Source organism: Oratosquilla oratoria, chromosome 37 (genome assembly GCF_046742065.1).
Source record: "Oratosquilla oratoria isolate Oo_2021 chromosome 37, ASM4674206v1, whole genome shotgun sequence".
Classification (NCBI taxonomy): Eukaryota; Metazoa; Arthropoda; class Malacostraca; order Stomatopoda; family Squillidae; genus Oratosquilla; species Oratosquilla oratoria.
The window spans coordinates 26,453,814-26,474,310 of NC_134813.1; the positions used below are offsets into that span (position 1 = coordinate 26,453,814).

Sequence of the window (20,497 nt, forward strand, 5' to 3'; positions counted from 1 at the left end):
CTGCGCTTCGACTCGTTACTCCAACTCTCGTGTGCGGGGAGTTGGGTGTGTGTGTGTGTGCGTGTAAGGTCATAGCATTACCCATGGATCGGTCATACGAGCTCTGAGCTCTCTTTCGGGAAGGAAATAGCTGTCGATCACGAGTCCAACACGTGAACCAAAGACCAAGGTGAATACACACACACACACACACACACCTATAGACCAGGCCATATGTGAACACTGAGCTCTCATCCGGGAGGGTAAGAACCGTCGGTCACAAGTCTAACACGTGAATCAAATCATTTGATTCGAACCAGAAGACAACTTCAAGAGAAGGGAGTGTTTTATTTTATGCATTTATTCTAAATATGTTTTTATCCATTACAATTTATATATATATATATATATATATATATATATATTTTTTTTTTTTTTTTTTTTTTCTGAGCGCACCTTGAGTCCTTCCAGGAACCTACCGTATGACACTTAGAAAAGGCAACTGTGGATGGTTGCATTGTTAGAAAGCCGGCTAGAAGGTGGAAGAGGGGTTGGGGGGGGGGAGAGCTGGTGCCAGATAAGGATTGTGAACCTTGACTTTTAGCTGGGACTGTACTAATTAACGTCCTGTGCTCTCTGGTCTGGGTCTCTCCTGGGCTCGCTCTCACACGCTCGGCCTCCTCCTCGCTTCAAAGTCCCCTGCCAGACCGCCGGCCCATCCCTTGGGGAAACTGTGCACACCAAAAAAATAAAAACGTGAATATATATATGTGTGTGTGTGTGTGTGTTGAGACATTCTGACAGGTTGACGACTCCCACTTACATCATATATACACACACACGCATATATATATATATATATATATATATAGATATGTGTGTGTGTGTGTGTGTGTGTGTGTGTGTGTGTGTGCATATATGTATATATGCAATAAAACACTGGGAACGTGTTTTATAAATGCAAGGTTTGTTTATTTTCTAAAGTGGTTACGATATGTATATATATATATATATATATATATATATATATATATATATATATAATGTGTATACACACACACACACACACACACACACACACACACACACACATGTATATGATGAGTTTCAAATCATTAATCTGATGGCAATGTCTGAGGAAAACCATAAGAATGTAATTGAAAGAGTCCATAAAGCCTACACTAGGCAGTTTCATGTTGGTCGCAACTTCAAGGCAAGAAATTGTTACCAACTGATCTTCGTTTATCCTGTCCGCTCACATTTGTCTTTGAATTTCATATGTAATATTGGTAATAATAGTAGTAGTAATGATGATAGTAATAGTAATAATAATTATAATTGCAATTTCCTCTGTTTGGGGGGAGGGTAGCCATCTTCATAAACCCGGGTCCCACCAAATTTGGACTGTAGCGCGGAACTACTTTTTGTCCTCTATGGGTCCGGAAGCCCACATTCCGGCCCAGATTTCCTGTTAGACGACCGGGGGATGGGGGGTGGGGGGAGGGCGTACTGTAAACAGAAAATATTTGTTTTATTAATATTACTTTCTTATTTATTTACTTATTTATTAACTATTTTTTTTTTTTTTTTTTTTTTTTTTTTTTGATACATGGAAGGGAGTGGGCTGGGGATAGGGGTTAGGTCGTGGTTATGTATAAATGATATTTTGACGCAACCCGAAGGGATTTCCCCCCCCGTCTTCTCCATTTCTGCATGACGGGGGCGGGGTCGCCGATTAAATGAAGCGGCCTTGCTGTGGATGTGCTGTGTCTTGCTGCATTGCCTCTGACCCAGGGCGATGCGAGAGATGCAGGGATGACCCGTCATCCAGGAGGAGCCGAGATAAGAGGGAGGGAGGGGTGTGGAGTGGGTTTGAGTGGAAATATGCATTTTCAGTTTGGCTACATCCCTTGTAAGGGGGAAAACACTTGGTATATATATATATATATATATATATATATATATATATATATATATATATATATATATATATATATGCTAATAACACGGGTACGTGTGTTCACTTATGCAAAGTAGACCTCTTGGAAAAAGAAACTAACGAAGCAGAGCGCTTTCGCATATTACATCTTTGCACTGAAGATGTAATATACGAAAACGCTCAGCTTCTTTAGTTTATTTTTCCCAGTGGTCTGCTTTGCATATATATATATATATATATATGTATATATATATGTATATATATATATATATATATATATATATATATGTATATATATATATATGTATATATATATATATATATATATATATATAATATATATATATGGTTTTAAATCATTTGGAATGCCAGTTAGGCCCAAGTCTGTCATTCAGATAATAAATGAATAGATAAAATTTTCATCGTCAACCAGAGCAAAACGATCTCCCAGAGTCACACCCATGCTCCGCCTTCCACGTATACACCCGACTCATCCCCATCAGCTGTGATAGTGGTGGAATGTATGTGTGAGCGTGTGTGTTAGGGGCGTTCATCATTGGGAAGCTCTCGGAGAGACATCCAGCCAGGTTCCCCTCCCTTCCTTCCCTACACACACACACACACACACACACACACACACACACACACACACACACACGTGGCGCAGTTGGTAGAGTTCCCGGCTGCCGCTACAGCGGTCCGGATTCGAATTCTGCCCAGGACTGAAATAATTTTCAGTATCGCTGCGCTGCGGGTTGTTATTCCAACTCGTGGGCGGGGAGTTGGGTGTGTGTGTGCGCGCGTAAGGTCACAGCATTACCCATAGATCGGTCATATATGAGCTCTGAGCTTTCATCCGAGACGGTAATAGCTGTCGATTACGAGTCCAACACGTGATCTAAGACCGTGGTGAATCATACACACATACATACATACACGCACATACACACACTTACAATATAGACGTTGTTAATTTGATATAAAGAGACGAATCCTGGTTGACAAACTGTTATGTCGGAACGTTCGTGTGATGTTGATCCAGAGAGTAATTCGCTTAATTGACTTAAATGGGCGGGGTTGGGAGCTTAACCCGGTTAAACGGGTTCAGGGTGCCTGTCGTTTCCATGTCTGGTAACCGGGGTGAGGAGGGGGGGGTGAGGGTTCGAATCCCGCACTCCTCTCCTATTCCCAGCTCATTGGCTCTTTAGTTTCCTGTCCCCCAGTAGTCCCTAGGGCTCAGGTGACTGTTCAGCGCCTCCTGACGTAGGCTGCTCTTTACCTCTCAGTTCTGGTGGTGCTTGTTGGCGCATGTACAGTAGTTCGTCCGTGGAGTTCCTTTGATGTAAAGAATTGCGAAGTAGATTCCTTTTATGTAGGTAGGGCAGTGGTTCCCAAACTGTCTCGTGTGTCCCCCCCCTCCCCCATTTTTTTTGGGGGGGAGGGGGGCTTTCAGCAGTCTCGTATGCCCAACCCCCCCACTTTTATTATTATTATTATATATATATAATTATATATATTATATATAGTATATATATATATATATATATATATATTATATATTATTTTAATTCATGTTTTATTTTTCTGTTTATATCTTAGCACTTAGCAAACTTAATAGAAAACGGGTTGAGGTTGATACTGGGAACTGTACCTTTTTGTATTTATACGAATTTATATATTTTTCGTATTTATATCTTAACACTTGTCTAACTTAATAGAAAACGGGTAGGGTGAATGATAGAACTAAACACGTATGTAATGGCAGGTCCTTGTTCTTGGAATTGTTTAATTTTTTTTTTTTTGTTAAACATATTTTTTAGCTAATGACTTCCTGATGGGATCGAGCCCCCTAGTTTGGGAACCCCTGGTATTAGAAAATTGCGAAGAAGAAAGTCTGTATAGGATTTAGAAAGGTTCATTTGGCATCTAGTTTTTAGTCTAGTTATCATCTGTTTGATCAGACGATCAATCTGGTCTTTTATCTTGATTCTGGAAAGTTCAGTTGTCGTGTAGAAATGTTTATAGTTGGTGATTCTATATCATTTATTCTTGTTTTCTCAGTCGGTGAGTATTATTGAAGCTTCAGTGAATCTGTCATTTAATTTGTTATTTGCTCATTACCAAGAAAATGTCAAGGACATTTTCTGTATGTATGTATGTGTGTGTGTGAGGGAGAGAGAGAGAGAGACGGAGGGGGAGAGAGTGATACGCGTTCTCGTGTTGTGCTGTTCCTCTCCCAACTCCACCTTCTCTTTCTGATTCACTAGTAATAGTAACAAGCTAAATATAGTGATAGTAACAGTACCTCGGCCTCCAATACAGCTACAACCACTAGTAGAGTAAGTGACGTTACACCCTATCCTACCACAGCCACCACTACAATATACACAACTACAACTACCACGCCCACCACAACCACTACTACCACGCCCACCACAACCACAACTACCACGCCCACCACAACCACAACTACCACGCCCACCACAACCACAGCTACCACGCCCACCACAACCACAACTACCACCACAACCACAACTACAACTATCATCACGACCGCAACAACCACCACTACTGCCATAACTACTTGTACACCCACTACCACAACAGCTTGTACATCCACTTCCACAAACATTTGTACATCCACTTCCACAACCACTTGTACATCCACTTCCACAACCACTTGTACATCCACTACCACAACCATTTGTACAGCCACTTTTACACCCACTTTTACACCCACAACCACTTGTACACTCACTACCACAACCACGTACACTCGCTACCACGACTACTTGTACACCCACTTATACACTCACTACCACATCCACTTGTGCAACAACTACCACAACCACTTGTACACCCACTACCACAATCACTTGTACACCCACTACCACAACCACTTGTGCAACAACTACCACAACCACTTGTACACCCACTACCACAACCACTTGTGCAACAACTACCACAACCACTTGTACACCCACAACCACTTGTACACCCACAACCACAACCACTTGTACACCCACAACCACTTGTACACCCACAACCACTTGTACACCCACAACCACTTGTACACCCACAACCACTTGTACACCCACAACCACTTGTACACCCACAACCACTTGTACACCCACAACCACTTGTACAACCACAACCACTTGTACACCCACTACCACAACCACTTGTACACCCACTACCACAACCACTTGTACACCCACTACCACAACCACTTGTACACCCACTACCACAACCACTTGTACACCCACTACCACAACCACTTGTACACCCACTACCACTTGTACAACCACTACCACTTGTACAACCACTACCACAACCACTTGTACAACCACTACCACAACCACTTGTACAACCATTACCACAACCACTTGTACACCCACTACCACAACCACTTGTACACCCACTACCACAACCACTTGTACACCCACTACCACTTGTACAACCACTACCACAACCACTTGTACACCCACTACCACTTGTACAACCACTACCACAACCACTTGTACACCCACTACCACTTGTACACCCACTACCACTTGTACAACCACTACCACAACCACTTGTACAACCATTACCACAACCACTTGTACACCCACTACCACAACCACTTGTGCAACCACAACCATTTGTACACCCACTACCACAACCACTTGTACACCCACTTGTACACCCACTACCACAACCACTTGTACACCCACTACCACAACCACTTGTGCAACCACTTGTACACCCACTACCACAACCACTTGTACACCCACTACCACAACCACTTGTACACCCATTACCACAACCACAACCACAACCACTTGTACACCCACAACCACTTGTACACCCAGTACCACAACCACTTGTACACCCACTACCACAACCACTTGTGCACCCATTACCACAACCATTTGTACACCCACTACCACAATCACTTTTAACCCACTACCACTACAACTACCACAACCACCACTACCACAACCACCATTACCACAACCACCTCTGCAACTTCCAGCATAACCGCCCACCACTGGGATCCCTGTCTCCCCTTTCTACCACAATAACCCACCACCACTGCCTGCTACGTTCTCGTGACCTTTGACCGCAACTGTTTGCACCACCTGTCACCACCTGATCCGTCATCACGCCGGGCCTGTCTCATCACACGCACTGCCTCCATTTCATCACTCATGTGACAGCCGCTCCTGTTGTAGTCGTAAATGTTTGATTACAACATATGGTGGCAGCGGTGGGATTTGTTTACTTGTAATTCTACACTCCTCTTTTTTTTTCTTTTTTTTTATTATTATTAGGAGTCATCACTTGTCACATCTTCATCACGTATTCATCATTCTGGGGCATCATTGTTAGTTGACGTAACTTGGTGTCATCACTATTGGCATCACCTCTGCCCCCACACTACAATTATGTCGACCTCCACTACCACCACTAACCCCCCTCCCCCCTTAAAAATATCTATCTTTGCCCCCTCACGTCCTACTGACCGATGCACTTTCCTCCTCTCCCCCTCCTTCCCCCTCTCTCCCCCTTCCCCCTTTTCCCCGTTTCCCCTCCTCTCTCCTCCATCTCTCCCGTATCCCATTCCTTCTCTTCCTTATCCCCTCCCTCCTCTCCTTTCCTCCTCTTCCCCTTTCCTTCCTCCTTTCCTCCCCTCCCCTCCCTCTCTTTCTCCCCTCCAAAAGGTCGGCAGCAGGACAACGTTCATCAAACGTTTTGTGGTGTTCGGAAACGTTGAATATGTAGCATATTTTTACACGCACACACGCATGTATTTTATACTCGTGTGTGTGTATGTGTATGTGCGTGCGTGCGTGCGTGCCAGTCTGTGCAAGCGTTATTTTAGTGACATTTCATCGCCGACCTCGCTATTACGACAGCCATTATTTTGCAAGGAACGTTACAATGACGAAAGGTCCATTTCAGCTCTTCGTAACACACAGTATTGACCCTTAGGGTATCTTGCAGCATTGTATAGATGACTGGCAAGCGCCAGGTGATCTTACTAGGAATTTGAAAGTCTCTCTCTCTCTTTCTCTCTCTCTCTCTCTCTCTCTCTCTCTCTCTCTCTCTCTCTCTCTCTCTCTCTCTCTCTCTCTCTCTCTCTCTCTCTCTCTCTCTCTCTCTCTCTCTCTCTCTCTCTCTCTCTCTCTCTCTCTCTTCCTCTCTTCTCAGAAGCGCTAGAAATTTATGTAGATAAGGTTAAGTTTGTCAAGTCAAAGTAGGAATTCAGAAAATCGAATAAAACTACTTCTAAACGAGTGCTAATTTCGTTTGTCTGCGAATTTTCTTGGCGCGCATGCGTCAACGTCACCCGGCACATCTGGCAAATAAAATAGAAAAATAAATAGATAAAAATAAAAGGATATATGGATAGAATAGAATAAAATAAATAAAAATAAATCTGATAATAAAATCAACGATAATGATGAAGTTGTATAGATGAATAAATAAGTAATATGAAAATTAGTCGAATACGCACTGCGCTGAATCCGTTAAGAACGCAATGTGCCATCGGTGGATAGGGTCACGGAAGGAAAAAGGATGACGAGAATGACGTGGCCCGACCAGTCCAGACTAGCGAATCCGGTGCTTATCCGGTAAGCTCTTCCGGTCCCCCCCCCTCTCTCTTTCACCTCTCTTTCACCTCTCTCTTTCACCTCTCTTTCACCTCTCTCTTTCAACTCTTTACACTTTTTCTTTTCCTTCTCTCTTCACCCCTACTCCTCTTTCCCCTCCCCCTCTCTCTCTCCCTCTTTCCCCCTCTCCCCTCTCTCTTCTCTTCCCCTCTCTCTTCTCTCCTTCTCGCTTCCCCCTTCTCTCTTCTCTTTCCCATTCTCTCTTCTCTCTTTCCCCTTCTCTCTTCTCTCTTTCCCCTTCTCTCTTCTCTCTTTCCCCTTCTCTCTTCTCTCTTTCCCCTTCTCTCTTCTCTCTTTCCCCTTCTCTCTTCTCTCTTTCCCCTTCTCTCTTTCCCCTTCTCTCTTCTCTCTTTCCCCCTCTCTCTTCTCTCTCTTTCCCCTTCTCTCTTCTCTCTCTTTCCCCTTCTCTCTTCTCTCTCCTTCCCCTTCTCTATTCTCTCTTTTCCCCTTCTCTCTTCTCTCTCCTTCCCCTTCTCTATTCTCTCTTTTCCCCTTCTCTCTTTTCCCCCTTCTCTCTTCTCCCCTTCTCTCTTCTCTCTTTTTCCCCTTCTCTCTTTCCCCCCTTCTCTCTTCTCTCTTTCCCCCTCTCTCTTCTCTTTCCGCCCTCTCTCTTCTCTTTCCGCCCTCTCTCTTTCTCTGTCGCTCTTTCCACATTTACCGAGTCTGCTCGGACGGTAACTGTTAGGAATTGAACTCTGACCCACATCGTGTGGATTAAGTGTGAAGCACTCGACACACACACTTCTTCTCACTTGTAACTCTTTACTCTCTTCCTCTCCTCCTCAGGCCTCTCTTCTTCCTCCTCTCCTCCTCAGGCCTCTCTTCTTCCTCCTCTCCTCCTCCTCTGGCCTCTCTTCTTCCTCCTCTCCTCCTCCTCCTCTGGCCTCACTTCTTCCTCCTCTCCTCCTCCTCCTCTGGCCTCACTTCTTCCTCCTCTCCTCCTCCTCTGGCCTCTCTTCTCCCTCTCCTCCTCCTCCTCTGGCCTCTCCTCTTTCTCCTCTCCTCCTCCTCCTCTCCTCCTCCTCCTCTGGCCTCTCCTCCTCCTCCTCTCCTCCTCCTCCTCTGGCCTCATTTCTTCCACCTCTCCTCCTCCTCTGGCCTCATTTCTTCCACCTCTCCTCCTCCTCTGGCCTCACTTCTTCCACCTCTCCTCCTCCTCTGGCCTCTCCTCGTCCTCCTCTCCTCCTCCTCTGGCCTCTCCTCGTCCTCCTCTCCTCCTCCTCTGGCCTCTCTTCTTCCTCCTCTCCTCCTCTGGCCTCTCCTCTTCCTCCTCTCCTCTTCCTCCTCTCCTCCTCCTCTGGCCACTCTTCTTCCTCCTCTCCTCCTCCTCTGGCCTCTCTTCCTCCTCCTCTGGCCTCTACTCTTCCTCTGGCCTCTACTCTTCCTCCTCTCCTCCTCCTCTGGCTTTTCCTCTTCCTCTGGCCTATCTTCTTGCTCCTCTCCTCCTCCTCTGGCCTCTCTTCTTCCTCCTCTCCTCCTCCTCTGGCCTCTCCTCTTCCTCCTCTCCTCCTCCGCCTCTTCTCTTCCTCCTTGTTGACTTGCTCCTCATACTCTGATTTTTGTCAGCTTTATCTTTTTTTTTTTTTCGACTCTCATCTTAACTGAGTTCCCTGCTGTATTCAACAGGCTTTATTAATTGAAATCTTATTTTTTCTCTCTTTTTGTCTGCACACACCCCCTCTCTCTCTCTTTTTTATCAAAAAGTTTAAAAAGTACAAGGGGGAGAAAGATAGAATTTAATTGTCTGTTTGTAATCTCTGCAAATTCATTCACGGTGGGGAGGATAAAGAAAATTACTGGATTGGGAAAAACTCCAATGTGTCTGTGTGTGAAGAGGAAAGGTCTTTAGAAAAGACACCCAAAATTATCATCGAGGGTGGGTGGGAAATGCGGATAGTGAGGAACCGGAAAAGATTTTGACAAATGGAGAAAAACGAAAAACTGTCCGTGCAGAGAAATGAAACTAAAATGAAATGGGACTCACTCTTGGTCGGGAGGCTGCAACAGGTAAAGTGGTCCTCTAGGATTAACTAACAAAGCGGTGAGGAGCCTACACCAGGGGCCACTGAGTAGTAGTGGAAGTGCAGGGTCCAATTAGAGAATTGATAGCAGGGCCTCTACTCGACAAAATTCAGAAATTTATGTTTTATTTTTGTGCAGTATGCACCCCGTATAATTTATTTCAGCGGACTTAAACATTCAAATCTGCAGAGAACATTGCATGTTGTTTTTTTATGTTAATGCTTAGCTGATGAATAATCATTGCACTTTGAAATATTTTGTATATCCATTGCAGTGCCATTGTATATATATTTAGTCTTAATATATTACCATTCTATTGTCTGTGTCAGGTTAATGGGGTACAGGTTGATGGTCTTATGACTCTCGGGGAATGTAACGGGAAAAAGGTTAAGAACCTCTGGAGTAGAGGAATGTACGAGATCTATAGATCCCCAGAAAATGGAAGGAATCATCCACAGCTGAATAAGCCTGATAGCAGATAGAATTAAATGAGTGCCGCCGGGTATAGAGAAGGTTAAGTCAGGGAGAAAAAGGGATGATAGGCAATGGAGGCTGGGAGAAAGGTCTGTCAAAATGGTGGGGGAGAAGAATATGGATTTATCATTAATGGTCAAAAAGTTTTTTGGAATTGGCAAAATGTATATGTGGTGAGAGTGAAGATTATTTAGGGTTGAACATTGTTTCTTAAAACCGACTATATGCTCCCTACCCAGCGATTATTCCATGTTCGAAGCAAGTAGGTGATTTTGAATATGGTGAAGATTTTGTGTTAGCTGTCATGAGAGAGATATATTTGTGGAGAGACTGGAAAATTTATGGTGAAGAAAAGAAAGGACAGTAAATTGAAAGAAATTTCATAGAGTTGGAAGGGGGAAGTGGGAAAAATTACTGTTATTGTTAGCAGGAAGAGGGGAGGAAATAGTTCATGATGGGGGTGAATTGCACATTAAAGATAAATCTCGCTGAAGTAGATATTCCTCAACGCTTTGACTGCAGTAGGTTAGGTACATCCTATGGCTGAATAAAATTGCCTGGATGCGAAGAAAGAATTATGGAAATAGTTTAAAACTTGGTTATAGGTGTCTTAGTGGCAGTCCTGAAACTGTTGACGTATACTAGTTTGGAGTAACAACATTTGCTACTTTTTATACATTTTGTCTTTAATGTAATAAACTTCCCCAAAAATAGATAAGGAAATAGATTTTAGATATGAACATAGATTATTGATATGAACATAGATTGTTCTATTGCTTATTGTTTATGATCAAATGCACAAAAGTCACAAATGTGATTGGTGAAAACTTGTAGATATTTGCGGGTTTGTATCTGCCATGATGACACTTTAATTGTGGGTTTTCCTTCAGATTCTATCAGCTGAATAAAGTTGTCTGGTTATAGGGAAGGGGGTAATTGAGGCTTAGAATTGACTTAGATTTTATGTACTGTGTTATTTAATTGAATATCATGACTATATAGTGAAGGTTAATCTGATTAGGTTTAACATCTTGTGTTGGGTTTTTATCAGCTGAATGAAATTGCCAGAAACCCGTAAAAATATCTATATGATTACCCATATTGCAGAGAAAGAATTAATTAAAAATAAAAGGAAAATGAAAAGTGAGCAAAAAGGACAGAGAAAAAATATTTCCAAACGTTGTCAAACCTCCTCCATAGGTTTATAGTTAAAAAAAAAAAAATAATAAAAAGAAAGAGAAAAAAAAATCCAGTGAAAGGGGTGTTTCCATTGCTGCCAATTATTTTCTTTTACAAAGTATTGGAGAGTGAATTCTTATTTTTCATTTAATTGTCAGGTGATGGCATTTCAGTTTGCAGGGGACACAAAAATGCGACTGTTCGTCGCTTTGAATTCAGGGACCGATAAGTGTTGATCCTGCAGGATGGATGTCAGAATGAATCATCTCCCTGACATTCATCTTCAAAACCTATTAGCATTCCTCTCTGACTGGAGATGCAGCCCTGAGGGGCTGGTACTCGGTTCCTGGACCATGCCCAAGATCTCCCTCGAACAGCTTACCCCATTTCCTCCACCATTTCATGTGAGAGCTGGTAACCAGTAGGGGTGTGCCGATTAATCGGCATTAGCATTGTCAAGAATTGGCACTTTTTGGTGAATCGGCATTGGCAAGAATCTGCATTTATATATATATATATATATATATATATATATATATATATATATATATATATATATATATATATATAATATGTATGTATGTATGTATAGAAAGGAATTAGGCAAAAAAAAAAAAATTAATTGGCACAACCCTAGTAACCAATGAATGCTCACTTCCTACTGCTACTATAAGCTTATGACAAAGAAAGTATCCCATATGAATACAACACAGACAACAGTCTCGAGATTTTTTCTTAGATAAATGTGTGATAAGGCTCGGGAACTGTTACCAGCCTTTGTGAGTTTTTAGAAAGAGAAACTCAAGACAACAATTGTTATTATGCAATTTCTAGTTCAAATTTGGAAATGCATTTCCCAATAAGCCAGTGCCAGAAAGCAGACATTTCTCCAGTTCTTCATTTTATGAAAACAGGATTGAATGCGAATGTCACAGATATGGGATCATTGTTAGGTTAGTGGGGTTTATTGACTTTTATTTATCTATTTATTATACTTGTTCACATATGTTTTGTAAGGTTTTATGTATTTGAGTATTTATCTATTTGTTAGTTTAAGTTATTTATTTATATATTTCATTTATTTACTTTTTTTTGTATTATTTTCGTTTGTAAATTATATACATTTACATTTTTCCTTTATGGAGAGATATTCTTCAGTATTTTCATCATTTGTGAGGACAACTGTCTCAGTTGTTAAAGTTATATGGGGATAAAGGCAATATCTTGCAACATTTGCATTCCACAGGTCTCCCAGGTGACAGCTAAAATGCCAACCCATGATTTTTCAATTACAGTTTACCACAGGGTACTTTTCTCATGAAAGCAAATTAGGAAAAAAAAAATCTGAAGTGTTTCATAAATCTTTATACATTGTTTGAGCTTGTAACAAAATTTTGTGAATATTTTATGCATAGTGTCTAGTGTCTAATGCTGGGACTGGGTTGGGGTGGGGTTGAGTAGGCCCCAGGAATATGTGGAAATAAAATCATTGTACTTTGGTATAGACCAGAGGTGGGGAACCTGCGGCCTTCCAGGCCATCAAGTGCGGCCTTCTGCGGCCTTTGATATATATATTATTTTTTAAAAGACCTTGAATATTTTTTTAAGTCTGAAATCATTATACACCTGCAACTTATAGTATACACCACACACATAGGGAGGGGGGTGGAAAACTTACACCGTCCCCTAAAAAGGGATAAAATAATAATAATGAAAAAAATAATAATTTATTCAGTGCGGCCTCTATGTGGGACGATGATGGGAAAATAAAGAGGGTGGATGGGATTCATGATCAATAGATATTATCCTTCCAGATGAGAACTCAGAGCTCATGTGTGACTGATTTATGGGTAATGCCTTGACCTTACACACACACACACTTACACTTGATGGTGCAGTGGCAGTGTTTGCAGCTACCACTACAGCAGTCAGGGTTTGAAACCCGCCCAGGGCTGAAATAATTTCAGTATCTTTGCATTACAAGTCATTACTCTAATTCTTGTGGGCAGGGAGTTGGGTACGTGTGTGTGTGTATGTGTAAGGTCACAGCATTACCCATAGATCAGTCATATATGAGCTCTGAGCTCTCATCTGGGAGGGAAATAGCTGTTGATCATGAGTCCAACACATGATCCAAGACCATGGTGAATATTAAACACACACACCTAACTCCACATTGGAATAATGGCTTGCAGCATAGCAATACTGAAATTATTTCAGCCCTGGGCAGGATTCAAACTTGGACGGCTGGAGTAGCAGTTGCAAATGCTACCACTGTGCCATCGAGCGGTGTATGTGTAGGAATATATTTTGACAGGCTAAAGGGGGATGGAGAGAAATAGACTTTGATAGAGAGGCTGAAAGATGTAGAAAAGTGGTAGAAGAGAATGGATGCATTCAATCCTCTTGTTGCCAGAAGATAGAGTCAGCTTAGCTACCAGGGATCACTCGGACTTTCTCTGGTAAGGATTTAGAATGAAAGATGTGCATATATCTAGTTTTTCTATGGGAGCAGCCATGGGAAGATAAGCAGATGTAGGTAGGGAATATATGGGAGCCTGTAACAGAAGGGAGGAGCATACACAGGAGATGGTTAGGTGCAACGGAAACAGGTGGCTCTACTCCCTTGTGCAATTGAAACAGGTGGCTCTGCTCCCATGTGCACCTGAAACGGGTGGCTCTGCTCCCTTGTGCAACTGAAACAGGTGGTTCTGCTCCCTTGTGTGACTGAAACAGGTGGTTCTGTTCCCTTGTGCAACTGAAACAGGTGGTTATATTCCCTTGTGCAACTGAAACAGGTGGCTCTGCTTCCTTGTGCAACTGAAACAGGTGGTTCTGTTCCCTTGTGCAACTGAAACAGGTGGTTCTGTTCCCTTGTGCAAATGAAACAGGTGGCTCTGTTCCATTGTGCAACTGAAACAGGTGGCTCTCCTCCCTTGTGCAACTGAAACAGGTGGCTCTGTTCCCTTGTGCAACTGAAACAGGTGGCTCTGTTCCCTTGTGCAACTGAAACAGGTGGCTCTGTTCCCTTGTGCAACCGAAACAGGTGGCTCTCCTCCCTTGTGCAACTGAAACAGGTGGCTCTGTTCCCTTGTGCAACTGAAACAGGTGGCTCTGTTCCCTTGTGCAACTGAAACAGGTGGCTCTGTTCCCTTGTGCAACTGAAACAGGTGGCTCTGTTCCCTTGTGCAACTGAAACAGGTGGCTCTACTCCCTTGTGCAACTGAAACAGGTGGCTCTACTCCCTTGTGCATCTGTTTGGGCAGGTCATGGTAATTAGTTCTGTTTGTTTTGGACCCAGATTTTGACAGTATAAGGCAGAATTGAAGGCTATGACTATGTTAGTATATTCAAATTAATTAGGCAAAGGTTTGTTAGATAGCAATAGTTTGATTAAATGATATCAGTATTTTTGGTGGAAAAATTTCAGTACAAAGAAAAATTATAAATCTTCAAAAACTGGGTATTGTATGTGATTGTATAAACCAGAGGAGAAACTTGTCAACTTGTTTGTATAGAGTCTAGGCAGAAGAGAAAGTAATTACTTTAACACATTAGCTTGTTCAAAAGTTTCATGGAACAATATAGGAGGATGTAGGAAGTTTTAATGAGGGAATTAGCATATTGATGTGTTTACTTATCTTTATGTTGAATTCATTCAACCCATAGCAACTGTTATGAAGAGACTTTTATGGAAAAAAGAAAAATTATGATAAAAAAAAAATTATGATAAAAGATATATATATATATATATGTATATATACATATATGTATATATACATATATATATGTATATATATACGTATATATATGTATATGTATATACAGGGTCTAACAGATAAATCCGTACAACTTCTTATCACATGTTTTAAGATTAATATCTTGGGTTATAATAAACAGAGAGTTATGAAATTTTCAGTATATTTAGAAAAGGCAATAAGAACAATGATTTCATTCAATGTAACCACCTTCAGCTGTTATGACGCTTTCAACGCGTTTACGAAACTTGGATACAGCGTTGATGATCTCAGACTTTGATAATGAACCCACAGCCTTCTTGATGTCTGTCTTCAGGGTTGTTATACTTCTGTGTGGCTTGTCACATGCCTTGGCCTCAATTCGCGCCCAAAAATAATAATCTAAAGGGTTTAGGTCTGGCGAATTTGAGGGCCACAACTCTTTGTTCCAGAACTGCACATTTGACCCTTCGAGAAGGTTGGTGGTCCTCTTCGCTGTGTGGGCTGGAGCCGAGTCTTGTTGGAAGACAAACTGGTTGCCACTAGCCTTATCTTTCATCCAGGGTATTATTTTCTCTTCTAGAACTTTGCAATAGACAACGGCATTGACTTTCTCCTTGTTGTTGAAGAAGTGAGTGAAGACGTCCCCCTCAGTTGACACCACACAGAGCACCATGACACTTGCTGGTTCTTCGTCGTTGTCTTGTGTTGAACCTCTGAGGATGAGGAGGCTATCCAGCGATCATTCCGCTTATTGAAAGTTGCATCAACCGTGAAAATCTTCTCGTCGGAAAAAAACTTGATGACTGAGCCATTCGACTTCATCCAGTTCAACAGCTTTTGGCACCTGGTCAAGCGAATTTCTTTCATTTTTCGTGTCAAAAGATGTCTTTTTCCTTAATGCTCTGTGAATTGTCATTGTGCTGACACCTCTCTTCTTTGCCAATGTCGATAATGGTAAGGCTGGATTTGCATTGACACTTCTCTTGAGACCAGCTAAAAAGCGAGGTGTTAGAATTCTGCCCCTTCTGGGCTTGTGAGCAGCTCGTTGGTCTTCGCCAGTCTCATCAAAACGTTTACAAACATCGTAAACAGTTTGTCTGGAGAATTTTAGCATCCTTATTATGGCGCTAGGAGTGTGACCCGTGCGACGAAGTTCGCATATGGCTGAACGTTTGGCTTGTTCCATTGCTTAATGTTTATTGCACCGGTGCTAGTATACAACTGGCTAAATTATTAGACAAATGGAAGTATCTGGAAACAATCAGAATTGCCATATGTTACTTTTTAAGTGCTTAAAACCTCTTCAAAGTTTGTACGGATTTATCTGTTAGACCCTGTATATATATGTATATATATATATATTTATGGGGAGGGGGGGCTAAGGTAGTATTTTGATTTACATAGGGCATGATCAGGATTAGGTAGAACATAGTATGAAATAAATACATACATATACCAAGGGCTTTTCCCCCCTTACAAGGGAGATAGCCAAAGTCAAAGGCATAAAACCACTTCCACCCATTCCATCTCCACATACTCCACTCCCATTCACCACCCCTCTGCTTGGCTCCTCCTGGATGACGGGGTCATCCCTGCATGTTGCCCACTGCCCTTGATTAAATAGGATGTAATTAAGACCAATGTTCATGTATCCATTACCAACCCCAGACATGATTTCCTCTTAATTAAATAGAGTCATCGAGCATTAGGTAGAAGAAAATCTGAAATGTTGGTTCCCTTAATTATATAAAATTGTTTAGTGTTAGCATGAATGAATTTTGTAAAGGGCATCATAGGAAAGGGAATAAACATCAGACAGCTCTTCACCTTTATGTCGGAGTTTGTGTTCCAGATGCATATTGTTTGTGAGAATGAAGACATGAAAATTGAATGTCTGTGTATTTCAAGGAAAAAGTTTACAATTTCTCAGCTCACAAGCTTTCATTAGCAAAGATCCATGTTTCTATAAAATGAACCTTTACTTCCATTCATATGATAATAAAGCTACATGCTTCTTTTGTGCAAAAATTTTACTTATGTGTGTTTTTGTTTGTAATTTTTTAGGATTGACTAAAGGAAGTATTTGTTTAGTGCCTACTTATTGATATATATATTAAGAATAAACATGAACAAGACACATGTGATAAATGAGAGAAAAGGTTAGAGATGATAGTTTCAACAGACATGAACAAGGAGAGAAGATGATAAAAAGAATGTACAGTATAAACAAGGTTTGAACTGGTTTGATGTCAAAACTGATGTAAGTTGGATTTGCTTAGGATTTACAATTAGCAAACAGGTCAGGTTTGGTGAGCTGTAGTGTGCAGGAGATTAAAATTTGAAATGTGTGCACAGAATGTAGCTTACTTTTGTAAGAGAAACAGCTTGAGTGTGGAAATAATTTTTATTTCAGGATTCATGGGCAATATTTCTCCATTTCATTTATTTTACTTTATTGTTTTAATTCTTCTACATTTTTTTTAGTTATATATTTCTTTAGTCATTTATATTTTATAAATTCTATTGATGAAGCAGCCTTGTTGTGGATTTGCTTGTGTCTTATGACACTGCTTCTGACCCAGGGCAGTGGACAGGATGCAGGGATGACCCATCATCCAGGAGGTGCCAAAATGGGAGGGAGGAAGAGGGTGGAGGGGGTTGGATATGTGGGGGATGGAATGGGTGGGAGTGGTTTCTATGCCTTTTTCTTTTTTGGCTACCTCCCATGTAAGGAAAAAAAAAAGAATTTGGTGTATGTATGTATGTAAATTTTATTGATGTATATACAGGTATATATTGTTATTATTATTATTATTATTATTATTATTATCATTGTTATTATCATTCATTCGTTTATTTTTTTCATTCAACCTCGTTATGAGCTGAAAGGTCTCCTGTCAGTCAGCTTTGCCATTATGATGCAGTATTATGTGCCATCATAACCCACTTAGCTTCAAACTTACATCATAATTACTTTGACTTGTGTCCCATCTCTAGTGCTCATTGGTGAATGTCACTTGTCCTAGCAGTCAAAGGTCATTTCTGAGGGCTTGTTTGTTTATGCTTCTCCTCTTCAAGCAGCATGATGGAATTTGATTACTCAGTCATAATTTTAGCCAGTCATGTAACATCTTGTCTTTGTTGCCATCAACTTAACTACATTAAATGTACCTATACATTAACTTCTATTTGGAGCAACCAGATCCGGGGAAATGACATCAATATGTTGCAGTTAGTTTGATTGTATGAAGAAGAAAAAGAATATTTCGTGTCTTTTGACTGTTTAGATTGTGTGAATGTATAGTGCAATTACTTTCGTTCCAGCCATTTGCTTGCTTCCTATACATTAACTTCTATTTGGAGCAACCAGATCCGGGGAAATGACATCAATATGTTGCAGTTAGTTTGATTGTATGAAGAAGAAAAAGAATATTTCGTGTCTTTTGACTGTTTAGATTGTGTGAATGTATAGTGCAATTACTTTCGTTCCAGCCATTTGCTTGCTTCCTGAGCTTGATACATTTAACCATTTGTCCGAGAACCAACAAGTGGTTGTTCTGCAAAATTTATTTCACAATTCTCTCCTTCTCTCTCCTTAAAACATATCAACACCTTTTCATTCTGGAGGTCAGACCTGAGGAGCTGACTTTTATACTTACAACTGCTAACTGGCTCTGTGTAGTACTATAATCTGGTAATATAGAAACAGTCCCACACTGATAGAATGCAGACAACCTTTTGTTTGTTCTCATAGGACCTGCAGGTGGGGGGGTCCAAAAACTGTTGCCAGCCACTGTGGCAACAGTTATTATTCAAAGCACTTACTGATACTGCCATACAAAATATATACAACCAGTAAAAAGACAGAGAAAAAATAATGTTTAGCACAAAGTAAACTTTGAGTAAGAAATAAATATAAATCCCACTTGTGGTTATAGATTGTGACTAGCCAGGTACACTGTAATAATTTATAAAATAGTAATCAAAAATAATAATATAAATAATATAATAATAATAATGTAAATAATAAAATAATAATATAGATAATATAAAATAATAATTTATAAAAAAAAAAAAACCATGTGATACATTTACCCCCTGCCATGTAATTTTTACCGTTGATTAAAAACAACTAGTGCAGTGGAAGACAGTTTAATACGATTTTGATTGTGATGCTGACATGGAGTAAGAGTAGTGAGAACCAATACCACATTGTAAAAGATAAGGCGGAGATAAGTTTAGATAAGCCGTGAGTAATTCAAATGTATTCAGGTACATGTGTAATGACTTAAAAATGCTGTAAGGTGGATTTAAGAAGATATTGGAAACATATTATAATGAAATTTGACATAATGGTTCAAGCAATATGGTAATATGAATCGTTATTGGATTGTGAAATTATATTGGGCAGGAGAATAGAATGAAGTTGAGAATTGATTTGATGGAAATGGAGGGGAATATAGATGGAGGTCATCAAAAAGAGGAGCCCATTTTGAATGTGGAGTATCCGTACATAAGAATGGGAAATTGTTGAGAGTATTCACTACATCAGAGATATAAATATGCTCTGTATATATTGAGGCCTCCCTAGCTGATGGATGCAGGAGGGTGGCTGTACCCCTTTTCTCTCTCCTTGTCTCTCTCTCTCTCTCTGTTTCTCCCCCTCCTTCCCCATCTCTCCCCTTTTTCATTTGTAGTGGAGTTGTTTCATCCATTTGAAAAATTATCTTTATTCTAAAAGCTACATGCATTTCTCTTTCAGGTAAGCTGCTAGCCAGGGGAAGATGCAATGAACAGAAGTAGATATGGATGATCATGCATTGGGTAAGTTCACGTTAAGAAGTATTTGTAGAGTTCAGTAATGGCAACATCAAGCAGATATTGTTTCATTTGTGTTGTATAAACTTGAAAACTAGAATAATTATCATTCATGTAGTTTACTATTGGATTTGTATAGGTTTCCTGCTGAAATAGAAGTTTGTTAAAATAACCTCGTGTTGGATGACTTAGTTTTTCTGGCTGAAATGAACACATTAACATCTTCATTATCTTGTCACATTTTATTATTATTTCAACTCCTGAAGGGAGATTTCAATTATCTCTACCCAATTATTATTCAGAATAATAACTAAACTCATTGGATTCAGTCTTCTGTTGGTCAAATTTACCCACAAAATCACTCGTGTTAATTGAATATTATTTCCTATTTTATGTGATTCCATATGGCACCCCTATGATAGTAAAAGCATTGCACCTGTCGTGGTTAACCATTTTCGCACTCGGCGGCACTTACTCTATACTCCCACTGGATATCAGGCAGTTTAATTGAGTTCTGTAGCACCCCATCAAGAGTAAAGGTCAACACGAGAAAAGATAGGAAATCCCGAATAGCTGTACTTTGAAAAAGATAAATAAATAAAAAGAATATATATAAATATAAAATAATTGTTCAGGAATGTTGAAAGAGAAACCTCTGCCAAGTTAGCGTAAGATGGCTTTACTAT

At 40.6% G+C, this 20,497-nt stretch overlaps 2 protein-coding genes across 8 annotated transcripts in view; both read left to right on the forward strand.

Moving 5' to 3' along the window:
- PKD (serine/threonine-protein kinase D3) overlaps positions 1 to 20,497 on the forward strand; it is a 457,736-nt gene that overhangs the window by 32,581 nt on the left and 404,658 nt on the right. The window lies entirely within an intron of this gene.
- On the forward strand, positions 4,847 to 11,482 carry LOC143019312 (uncharacterized; the record flags this gene model as incomplete). The annotated part of the gene is made up of 3 exons (XM_076174952.1): positions 4,847 to 5,008; positions 5,303 to 5,498; positions 11,412 to 11,482. Coding segments are annotated over 3 exons (429 nt in total), but the record flags the coding sequence as incomplete, so codon positions are not given.